The sequence below is a fragment of the Lontra canadensis genome, unplaced genomic scaffold (assembly GCF_010015895.1).
Source record: "Lontra canadensis isolate GAN:19392208 unplaced genomic scaffold, GSC_riverotter_1.0 scaffold8, whole genome shotgun sequence".
Classification (NCBI taxonomy): domain Eukaryota; kingdom Metazoa; phylum Chordata; class Mammalia; order Carnivora; family Mustelidae; genus Lontra; species Lontra canadensis.
In genome coordinates this window covers 6,662,544-6,674,844 of record NW_022631002.1, presented here as the reverse complement: position 1 = coordinate 6,674,844, position 12,301 = coordinate 6,662,544, and the positions used below count along the sequence as shown (strand labels likewise).

Here is a 12,301-nt window from a genome sequence, read left to right as displayed (position 1 = left end):
CCAGACTACAAAAGCTTATGAAACTCATAATATGCCAATGGGAGTATTAATACTTGTAAGGACCGTATATCCTTTCTGCATTCCTTTTAGCGGGAAGATGCATGTCAAGCTTAAGCTGGGAACTTTAGAAATTCAGGGTTCCCGCTCTCTTGTTCAGCACCCATCTTTGCACCATTACTGGGCGGACCCAGGACTCTGATGTGGGCAGCAAAGTGAGAGGAACCCACACAGCTCTGGCAGAGGGGGCAGGGGAGTGGACATCAGGAAACTCTGTGGTGTGGGCTCTCCCTGGAGTGATTGACAGCACTCAGCAGAAGGCCAGAGAGCATTCTGCGGTGGGCCAGTGCAGTCAGAGGGGAAGGTTCTGGGAGCAACAGCTGAGAAGGAAGGGTCTCAGAGAATACCAGGCTTTAGATCCAAACTGTCACTGCAGTGGGGCAGGGAGCAGAATCACAGAGCTCGAAGTCCAGTGTTGAGAGACACCAGCTTCAATTGCTGTATGCAAAGAAAGAACCATGTTAGGTGTCAGAGAAGTTTTCAAAATGTATGATCTCATTGTTAGTGGTTCTCAGCAACTGCTGACTTCAGTTTTAGTGACTGTCTTGTAATTTTTAAAATTCTATAGGCTTATTTAGAAAATGTGGACTACTGTAATACAGACGGAAACTGTTACACAGGAATGAAAAAGAAATCCACACTCCTGTGTGGTTGTAGTCTCAGGACAGGCAGTATAGCTCGCGTTTGGTTTTCCACATTAGTTGGGTAGATGAGGAAAGGAGATAGAAGAATTCTCAGTTCACTGCTGCTCAGAGAGACCACAGTCACTAGCTGTCCCGGTGAGGTTGCCGCGGAAACTAGAGGCAGTCCAACCTCTGGCCAATCTGAAGCTCATTCCTCATGGACTCTTGGCTTTACCACTCAGGACATGGAACAGTATACCTTCAAATGACTGTTCCAAAACCAAGAAAAACTAGTCTACTAAGGAGTTTCACCTCGTGTGGTGTGGAATGCTGTAGCCCATGAGATCAAATTTAATGAGCCATCATGGAAGGTATATAATTTATGTTATATGTGTTAGGTATTTTTTAACAATAATAATGAAGAAATACATAGTACTCAGAATTTTTCTGAACTCTTGCTTTTCTGTTTTTCTTGTAACGTTAATGTTGACGGATTTTGATTATCTGTTTTCCCGGCCTGAATTAAGCTATTGCTATGTATAATGTTCCCGTAAATGCAATTGAACTCCTAGCATGTCCAACTCTGTGAAATAAGGCCCCTGCAGCCCAGTGACCCTCTCGGGTGTAAAGAAAGCTGCTTGGAACTCTTCTGCGATACCTCACATATAAATCTGAACTGATTATTCTTTAAGTTAAGCTTGTCTTTATCAAGGCCATGGGGAAATAGAAAGGAAAGGGGTTGGCGCTGGCGACTTGCCCACTGCTGATCCTTGAACAATTTTGGCTTTTCTGTGAGTCAGAAAGCGCATGTTCTAAAACCCCATGTGCTGCGTCCTACATTTTTTTCTCCCCATCCTTCCTACCTTCCTGTGCAGGTTCACATGAAGGACGTGATGTCAGCGCTGTGGGTTTCAGGGTTAGACTCCAGCTACTTACGGGAACAGATGCTCAATGAACCTTTAGTACGAGAAATCGTCAGAGAGTGCAACAACATACCACTGAGCCAGCCGCAGCAGGGGGAGGCCATGCTCGCAAACTTCAAGCCCCGGGGCTACTCGGAGTGCATTGTGACTGTTGGCGGAGAAGAGAGAGTGTAAGTATGGATGTGCTTCCTTTCAAAGGTCGTAGTAGGGAAGAGCTCTTTCCGTGTAAACAGGAATTCGTGGTATTGTTTTTGGTGTATAAGCATAATAGCAATAGATTTTTTAAAAATGTTTTAAACATTCTTTAGAGTAGTAAAACTAGTCATAGTTATTATAAGCAGAACTATATAAAACACATTAACTGCTAATCAATTATTTATTTCCTTAGTTCACGGAAACCAACAGCAGCGATGCGATGTATGTGCCCTCTTTATGACCCTAATAGGCAGCTTTGGATTGAACTGGCCCCTTTAAGCATGCCAAGAATTAACCACGGAGTTCTCTCAGCAGGTACCATTCTGCGGTCAATTTTACTTAAACACAAGATCAAGTAAATATGTGATTTCAGGGTTGTATGGAATGATTCAAAACCTTTTAGAGATTTAATTTTAAGAGATAATTTTATTATCTCCATGATGACGTCTTCTGTGTAGCTCTCGCTTTCAAGACTTTGTAAGAAGAGTGTCTTCTGTCAGTCTGTATTGTTCCTGAATCTTTAATATGTAGCTATTTTTAAGACTTTAGTGGAAGAGCATTGCATTTGATGACTTACTGATAGAAGAGCAACATTCAGTGACTCTTACCTACTGCCCTTTAGCTATGTGGCCACACCCGGAACACAGAATTCCCTTGAGCCGTAAAAGTCCCTTTTTTTTTTAATTCATGCAATTTAGAATTACAGTAACTATGAAAAATAAAGGTGTTCTGTCAAAGCAGGCATTTCGTGTGAGACTTTATAAAACAGTACTTAACATTAGCAATGGTTTAAGTTACTTTACTACATTATGCGTGTTTCACTTGACCTCCACGAGTTTGAAAACAGCTCTACCTTATTCAAAGCTCTCACTCAAGGAGGTGATAGGAGAGATTGTATTTGTGGCCTTCTGACTGTTCCCTTTCTTTTCACCTTGCTCTGCTCTTCTGAATTCACCCATAAGTGCCATTTCACTAAATTCCACTTATTATCAACAGTCTTCCTGGAATCCTTCATACTGTATAGTCTCTGCTTGCCCACTAACATTACTTTAAAGAGTTTGAAAGGTATACCCTCCCATTCCATATTATAGAAATGGCTGAAGCTATACTATAGTACAGAAATGGAATCATTTTTTGGGTTCCAAGATGGTTGAACTTATTGTCAATAATTATATAAGCAGCAAATGCAGTAGTGTAGCTGACAGGATGTGAGTCTGATTTTCTTGTTCTCTCTTCTCAGAATTAGCTTCCTTACATTTCCTTCCCTTAATATGTACACCTATTCAAAATTTTCACACACGCACACCTGCCACAACGTTTCCTATATCACAGATTTTCTGAGATTTCCTAGAGGGGTCGGTACTTCAGAAACATTGAACAATGAGGATGGGGTCGTGTCTGGTTGTACCGAGCAAAGCTGTGACATGATTGAGTGGTTCCTATTTGTCCAGCCAGTACTGTGTTTCTTCTTTTCCTGCTTTTTTTTTTTTTTTATTTTTTGGTTTTTTTGGGGCGGGGGGTGGGGGTCATTCACTTTGTGCCCTCTCTTCCAGGTTAGAAGTTACATTCTTTGTCTATATTCCTTTGAAAGTCATCATAGATACCCTAGCCTGTATTCTCAAGTTATAAAAGCCCAATGCATTTCTACTATTTCACAGTCTTGCAGTATTAAAATATATGACTGTTTATGAATAAGTATCTACATGTAAATGAGTTCAATTCATCTGTTTTGAATTCATCTGTTTTGAATATATATATATATATATATTCGGAACATACGGAGAGAGAGGGAAACTGTGTAGATTTACCCACATATTCACCACTTTCTTTGTTTTTCCTTCTTACTCCTCAGACCTTCCATCTAGGATTATTTGCCTTCTCTGAGGTCCATCCTTTTGAATTTCCTTTGTTGTGGGTCTACTGGGAGCAAACACTGATTTCTTTGTCTAATAATGTCATTGTTTTGCCTTTATTCTTAAAGGATACTTGTGCTGGATATAGAATTTTAGGGCATCTTGACCCTGTGGCTTGGTCTTTCCTCAGATCTGGAAAATTCTTACTCATTTTTACATCTTCAGGTATTGCCTCTGTTCCATCGTCCTCTTTCCCCCTGCTTTTTTTAGAAGTCCCATTAAACATGGCTACACCTTTTTGCTCTGTCCTTAGCCTCCTACCTCTGCTTTGTTTTGTTTTCCATGTTTTTGCCTCTCTGTGTTTTGCCTTCTTTATGATTTCTTTTCATTTACCCCCCGCTTAATGAGTTCTCTCTTTAACTGTGACAGATCTGCCATTAAACCCATCTGTTAATTTTTTCAAATTTTTTGTTTTTATTTTCTTATTTTATTCCTAGAGATTCTCTTTAAATCTTTTGCAGATCTGCTGTGTCACTTCTACAGTCCCCTTTTTCTAAGAGTTCTCTTAAAATTTGTCCTTCAGGGGGCACCTGGGTGGCTCAGTTGGTTAAGTGTCTGCTTTTGGCTCAGGTCATGATCCCAGGGGCCACCTGGGATTGAGCTCCACCTTGGGTTTCCTGCTCAGTGAGAAGCCTGCTTCTCCATCTACCTTGGACCCTCCTCCACACTCAAACTTGCTCGCTCGCTCTCACATTCAGATAAATAAATAAAATCTTCGTAAAAAATTTGTCATTCCATTTTTAAACATAATAGGCATTGTCATTTTATCATCTTTCTGGAGACTCCAATATGTGAAATTTAAAGTCTCTGTAAGACTAAGTCCTATTGTCAGTTCTGCATAGAGTCTAGTTTCTGTGTCTGAGTATCTTTGGTTGGGTGGTGATCATTTTAGTAAAAATTAATTGTAGGAATAATTTGATGCTTTAAAATTTTAGAATATTAGAATCTAAAGATTCGGTAAGGATATTTTCTTCCATACAAGTTTTACATTTCTTTCTTCCAGTTGCCTATAAGCACTGCACATTTGGAATTGAATTGCTATAAATCAAACCCAAACCTTGAGATCTCCTAGACAAGGAAGGAAATTTAAATCGGGTTTCTGGTTCTGGTTAAACTTTGGAGAGGCTCTCCTGCCAGAAGTCATACTTCCTGTGGGCCTGGGGTTTTGATTTTTGTCCCTTCATGCCCTCAAAGCCATTATAAGAAAGTTTGGAAATTTCCCAGATTGGTGAATGCCCTCAAAGCAAAATGGTTTCCGTGGGTGGTGACCTCTCCAGCTCCCCCTCTTCCTTTCGGCTTTGCCATATTGCCCTGTTGCTTCTTCTAAGATTATTTTATTTCGAAAATGTTTTGTCCAAAAGGACAAAATAAAACAAAAAATGTTTTGTCCAGCAATTTAGCTGTTTTGCACAAGAGTTGGTATGAATAACCTAATCCACCATTACCTGAAATAGGAAGTTCAACAGTGACTCTTAAATCCTGTTTTGAACATGAACTGCACAGGTGCCCCAGATCTGAGTGCTCCTGGGTCTTGAACGAGCAGATGTGGGCTGTGGATGAAAGGTTTTCTGGGAATCACAGGGGGATGAGGATAGACAGGGCTGCTTGGTGTCTGTGTAGGTGGTGCCAGTCTGGGCTGCACGCTATAGGGTAGTGGGGATCCACTCAGATGCTGAGTGAGGTGAAATGGCCAAAGTGAGCCACAGATGTGAATTAGCCTCTCTCACCAAGGATCGAATGAATTGCGATGAAAACCTCAAATCCACTGTTGTCATTAGAGAAGTTACCTCCAGATACTGTCTCTACACCTGTGCCATTTATACTCATCAGGAGATGGGAATTGAAGACTGAAGTTTCAACTTTCTCGTGTGTCTCATTTGATTTTTACAGAGGGATTCTTGTTCGTATTTGGGGGCCAAGATGAAAATAAGCAGACCCTGAGTTCAGGAGAAAAATACGACCCAGATGCGAACACGTGGACGGCATTGCCACCGATGAATGAGGTAAAACGTTCTTTTTCATTTGTTTGGTAGAGTGGCTGTCTTCCCTTTAGCACTTCCATTTGTTTTGCATCTGTGTGTATGTAAGGAGAGAAACAGTGACCCTGCCACACCCTGTGCTCACTGCCTTAGTGCCCACCATCCCAGCTCCTCTCTTGGTGTCTTCCTTTGGTCCATCAGACCTCCTCGTGTTTCCTCAAACCTACACACACTCTTGCTTTGGAACCTTTGCCAGACACCCTTGTGGCTTGTTCTCTGCTTCCATTGGTGTTTGTCCATGTGGCACTTCCTAGGGAGGCCTTCCCTCCTGCCCCTCAGCTCTTCTGTCTCCGCCCACTTACTTTCTCTTCATATCACGCGATACCTTCTCAAATACTGGATATTTTTTAATTGTTCACACAAACTCCTTGATGGCTGGGGATTTTGTCTGGCTGTTGAGGGCTCCGTCTTTAGTACTAGAGCAACACTGGGCACAGAGGGGACAGCAGGGACACTAAGCAAGTATTTGTTGACAAATGTCCCCTCAGGCTTCTGTCATTGCAGTTGGCCGTAGCAGGAGCCCGGCTTCCCCATGCCTCTCCCAGCCTCTAAGGCAGAGCTCTTGCTGGGGTTCTTCCTTGTCTTTCACACAGCAACTTGGAAGCACTTTAGCCCATTGCTAAACACAGTTTTATTGAACCAGAAGGTAATAGTTCTTGTTGTTGTGAGCGATGGTGAGTACAAAATGGTGACTCCACCAGTGAATTTATCACGCATGTAATTCCCTTGTTTTGAACAACTCCTAGATTGGGTTCTGTCTCTCATGACAGAAAGGTGAGCTGCTCGGAAAATCGCACATGTCTGAAAGAGATGGTTTTGAGCATGACACCTTTTTGCTGAAACTCTGGAATGTGATGGTATCTGTAGTTTTTATTAAATGTGTGGATATCTGCTTTCAGTCTGGTGTTTGGCTTTTTATATAAAGAGAGCTTTGATGTCTTTTCAGCCACGACATAATTTTGGTATTGTGGAGATAGACGGAATGCTGTACATTTTAGGAGGAGAGGATGGTGAGAAAGAGCTAATTTCCATGGAGTGTTATGACATTTATTCTAAAACCTGGACGAAGCAACCTGACCTGACCATGGTTAGAAAGGTGAGAACCATATCTTGTGATTACAGATTGGGTTTTAAAGTTAGCCTTTCTTCCTTTCCCACATCCACCTTTCACTACAATCGATAGTGTTGAAAGAGGGAAGGTCACAGACTTCTGTCACTTTCGGTGGCTTGCCTTCATTGTCATCAGCCCTACACCCGGACAGGAGATGGAGTGCGTGTGAGAGCTCACCCTGACGGGGGCTCTGCAATGCACTGCTGTGCCCACTCCTGCGCTTGACAAACGCTTCATGAGCACGCTAACCTAGGAAGCAGCCAGGTCTTCCAGCCCTCTTGTCTTAATGATCAGGCAGGCCTGAGGAGAGATAGCCGGCAGGTAAGCATGGCCACTGCGTCCAGAGTAGAGCAAAAACTTGGCTTCCGTTAGCCTTTTAGAGCACAGGCTGCTTTATTCCTGTTTTCTGGGCTGGGAGGGGGGGGTTCTTCTTCACACCGAAGCTTCCAGTCTTGTGGATATTTACACCTTGGGTGCTGTGCTCCCACTCTCTGTGCTTAACTCATTTGGAACAGGAATTGAATGACATGTTGCTTGACAGAATCTCAATCTTGGAATCTTCAAATAGTTGTGGAAGAATGGAGAGACTGGAAAGCTCCTTTAAAAATTTGGGTCATTTACGTATCTCACTGAGCACAGTCACGTCAGATGGAGTTAACAAACGCTACGTGTACAGCCTCCTCTTCTTGCTTTTAAAATCCTGTCTTCCTAGTATTGGAAAATACCATAGTTTTACTATTAGAAATCAAATCCTTTCCCAGACACCATGTGTGCTCTCTAGACTAAAGTGGGTATTTGTGTAACATGAATAGTAAGTGTTGCCTCCCCACCTCTCGCTTTCTCCTTCCAGATCGGCTGCTATGCAGCTATGAAAAAGAAAATCTATGCCATGGGTGGAGGGTCGTATGGAAAACTCTTTGAATCCGTGGAATGTTATGACCCAAGGACCCAGCAGTGGACTGCGATCTGTCCGCTGAAGGAGAGAAGGTACGAGAATGCGGGCATGAACCATGTAGGTGCCCCGTTTCTTTCAAATGAACCTTTCACTTGTCTTGGCATTTGGTTTCTATAAAAGTCCATGAAAAATCCATTTCTGGAAAAGGAAGACCCACATATGCATGGAACCCTGAACACTGCAGAGTTAAAATAAGCAGAAGAGGAGCTAGGGAATTGGGCCATGAGTTGTAAATCCAGTAGCTGATCCGCTGCATGTGGCCTTTCAGATTTGGAGCCGTGGCCTGCGGCGTGGCCATGGAGCTGTACGTGTTTGGGGGCGTCCGAAGTCGGGAGGACGTCCAGGGCTCTAATGAGATGGTCACTTGCAAGTCTGAATTCTACCATGACGAGTTTAAACGGTGAGTTTGAATGGCTTCACATAACTTGTGGAACTTTTCCTCTCTGCCTTCAGAGTCATGTCTTCAATTTGTTTTGTTTTGTTTTCAAGCTACTTGACAGAATTATCTTGTTTATTTGGGACATATGCCTAGAGCTTACTAGAGATTTTGTCAGAGACTTCAGAAGTATTCGTAGCTTAAAACCATAGAACGGTGTTTCTGAAACCTATATCAGACCTTGATCCTTGGTTGTTTAAAATCATTTATTGGCTCCCTGTTGCTTTTAGGAGAAAATTTAAACTCTTTAACCTAGCGTGTGGCCTTCTGTGATATGGCCTTTCTCTATTCTTTCTGCTGTAGTCAACACAGACGCTTCACTTGAGTTACAGTGAGCAACATTTTCTCCCCAAAACATGTTATTGATTATCTCAACTCTGTGCTTTTATACTATTCCTTTTACCTAAAATCCCCCTTCAATATTTATCCAGTTAATATAATCTCTTCCAAAACTATGCGTAATTATCACTGCCTAAAGAAAGCCTCCTCACACCTCCCAGTCTGGTTTAGGCTCCTCCATCTGTGATCTCATAACATTCAGGTCATGTCTCTTGCATTGTAATTGTTAACCATAAGATTCTTTTTTTTTTTTTTTTTTTTTTTGGTAAGATTTGATTTATTTATTTGAGAGAGAGAGAGATCGTGAGAGATCATGAGCAGGGGCGAGGGCCAGAGGGAGAAGCAGACTTCCCGCTAAGCAGGGAGCTTGACGCAGAACTCCATCCCAGGACCCTGGGATCATGAACTGAACTGGAGGCAGACTCTTAACCAACTGAGCCACCCAGGCGCCCTAACCGTAAGATTCTTGAGGGCAAGGTTGGGCTCAGCTGTCCATGGATCTTAACTTCAGCATCACACCTGGCCTGTGTTAGACTCCCAATGGAAGTTTGAGTCGGTGAATGAAGTGTGGTGTCACAGAGTCTCAAAACATCTGTTTCAGGTTGCTATACTGGTCTCGTAGACTAGGCATGCTTCTACCAACCTCCTTCCCTTCTCTCCTCCTACACATTTTATTATGGTAAGCACTAAACTGCACCATCTAAATCACAGAGGGAAATGGTTATGTGAAAATTCATCTTGTTACAGTATTTCAATCCTGTTACCAGAAGGGGGTGCCATAAGGCAACATTTAATTTCATACTATTTTAGATTAGAGCAAACAATGAGCAGCTACCAAGACTTTAGAGATACATACAAATGTTACCTAACTTTTAATGTATTTCAAAGTGAGGATATTTGCATAGCCTTTCTCCTCTCCCCCCATCAATTATAGGGGTAGACCCCCTTAGGAAAATTTATTAGACAAAGTATGAGAACAGTTTAGAGAATGTCTGCTATGGTGGGAGTAGGGCAGCATTTCAGACTTTTATACATTTCTCTTCATAGATTGTGGTGAGGCTGACCGTCCAAGGTGCAAAGTAGCATGTTAATTCCTGCCCAAGTGACTCTCGAGACTGTCTGCTCAACTTCATTTATAAGCAGTGGTCAGTGTGTTTGGTCTCTGATAAAATACAGACCTGTGCCGTCTTCATAATGAGGTACTGCCTGGGCAGTGTGAGCTAGAGGCTGCCACTTGTTCGCTGGGGGAATCAAGGCCACGTATGCCTCACCTGTCCCTGTCCCTGTTTGTTTATAGGACTTAAATCTGGCTGCAGAGTTTCTCAGTTTGCCCTTGATCTGCTATCAATTGCTAGAACTTTTCTATTTCTGTCAGGTTGTTTTATATTAATAGTTAATAAGCTTTAAACGTAGCTGTAGTACTTGCTTTCAGTACATAAGTATTAGACATAAGAATATGCCTCCTTCCTTGATATTTAAAAGCACTTCCAAATAAATTCATGGATTAGTAGTCTCCTCATTTCTGAGCTGTCCAGTGTTACTTTTTTTAAGGTAAGCTCTAGGCCCAACATGGGGCCTAGAACTTACAGCCCTGAGATCAAGAGTCTCATGTTCTACCAATGGAGCCAGCCAGGAGCCCACCCACATTAGGTGTTTTTTGTTTTTTTTTTTTAAAGATTTTACTTATTTATTTGTCAGAGAGAGAGAGGGAGAGAGAGCGAGCACAGGCAGACAGAATGGCAGGCAGAGGCAGAGGGAGAAGCAGGCTCCCTGACGAGCAAGGAGCCCGATGTGGGACTGGATCCCAGGACGCTGGGATCATGACCTGAGCCGAAGGCAGCTGCTCAACCAACCGAGCCACCCAGGCGTCCCCCATGTTAGTTTTTAAATAATAGAATGAGGAAAGCTCAATTTCTTTCGTCAGTATAACTTATAGGGTTCTTACTTGTTTGAGTGACCCCAGAGGCATACATAACTCTAAGTGCCTTGTATTAACTCATTTGTAACTCATTCAGTCTTCAGAATAACCCTCTCAGTCCCTATGTGCTCTTTTTAGTCCTCTTTTAAACCAAAACACAGAGAGGTGAAATAATGTGTTCAGAGACACACAGATAGCAAGTAGCAGAGCTAGAATTTGAACTCGGGCACTCTGGCCCAGAGGCCACCTTTTCAGCCACCACTCTACATTGCATTAAAAATACAGGCTTCCCCATAAAAATCTATAGGAAGAAAATAACATATAGCAGTAGTTTATTTTTCAAAAGAGCAGATGTTTCCAAGTATGTTATATTTGCGTATTGTGGAAACTGTTGCCAGAGGACCAATCTGTATTAGATTGGAGACCATTTATTGTTTTTAAGTAATCTCTTGTCTTTCCTGCCTTTGTTCCCTATTTTTAGGTTAAAACTTTCCTGGAAAAATGCCATACCTTATTTTCTGTGTTTCTAATGAAAAGCAAAACTGTTTGAAGGAAAGCGAAGAAATTGCCATAAATTCTATCACGTCATAGTAACAACTTAATGATATTATCCAGAATGACAGGCAGCTCTGTTTCGATTCCCGGTGTCCCTGCTCTTCTAATACCACCATCCTCCCAGTTATCCGTACTCAATGAAGCTTATCCTGATTCTCTCTCATCCTTCACATCTTACCGGTTGCCAAGTCTCGTCTTCTTTTGTAGACTTTGGAATATTTTCCAGAACACCCACCCTCGTTTCTCTGCTCCTGCCCTACCATGTTCACTTCCTTGTGTGTGCAATGGCATTAGCCTTCTAACTGGTTTTCCTGTGCATTTGGTCTGTTTGTGTTTTTGAAAGATTATTGAAAGATTAATCTGACTTTGGTCATTTCGTTCTCCTTCTGGTAATTCTTGGTATTTCCCCATTGCTCACCAAACAAAGATAACAGTATGTAGCCCCCTGCTGGGGTCCTCTATTGTCTGAGGTTAAGAGAAATGTTCAGTCTTTCCCAGTCTCTTACCTCCCATGTCCTGCACTCCAGCTCCTTTCTTAATCCGTCCTGTGTCTGACTGCCTCCATGCACATGCTCAGCATGGATGCCCTGCTTTTGTTTCTCTAGAACAGTCATGGTGACTGCTGAAATCAGGACCTGCCAATTTCATCTTTTAGTCCATGAATGTGTAATTGAGCAGACATACTTGACAATGGGCAGAATCCCCATGTTGATTCTCTGACCTGCAGGGGGTTGGGCATTATGGTAGGAGAGGCTGCTTGGAAGTCTCTGTAACTTTCCTACCAAGACGGAAAACCAAAAGCAATTCTACATCCTTGAGGAATTTACAGAAATTAGTGCCACCATCAAGAACTTGAAAAATCCAGGAATGGAGCTACCTTTCATATCCCCACTTAAGTCATTTTAAAAAAGTAGAAAAGTCAGATGGATTTTGGAAAATGTCCATGTGCTTTCATAAACGTAATTCAGTGGTTACACTGATCACAGATTTAGTCCCAGATGTAGTGTCTTTCCGCAAATATTGTATCTTTATGCAACACAGACTCTGGCCTTGGTCCGCAGCTTTTGACCCCTGGTGCTTTTTCTTTGTACCAGTTTGCAGGGGCCACCAGAAGCAGTTTGCTTTTGCCCATCAGGGCCGACAGGCCCCCTGCACTGTCTGGCTTCAGGGGTGTACCACTTCTGCTGTTCCCATATGTTAGTCCAGGGAGATCTTGATCACCTTGGTGCCCCATGAA

General features: G+C 42.5%; 1 protein-coding gene across 2 annotated transcripts in view; it reads left to right on the top strand.

Moving 5' to 3' along the window:
• Positions 1 to 12,301, top strand: part of GAN (gigaxonin) — a 48,752-nt gene that overhangs the window by 28,696 nt on the left and 7,755 nt on the right. For both annotated transcript variants that reach the window (XM_032853890.1, XM_032853891.1), the window contains 6 exons: positions 1,556 to 1,773; positions 1,992 to 2,113; positions 5,602 to 5,714; positions 6,697 to 6,846; positions 7,712 to 7,848; positions 8,085 to 8,216. In XM_032853890.1, coding sequence (XP_032709781.1) covers positions 1,556 to 1,773; positions 1,992 to 2,113; positions 5,602 to 5,714; positions 6,697 to 6,846; positions 7,712 to 7,848; positions 8,085 to 8,216 — 872 coding nt within the window. The remainder of the gene's footprint in view (positions 1 to 1,555; positions 1,774 to 1,991; positions 2,114 to 5,601; positions 5,715 to 6,696; positions 6,847 to 7,711; positions 7,849 to 8,084; positions 8,217 to 12,301) is intronic.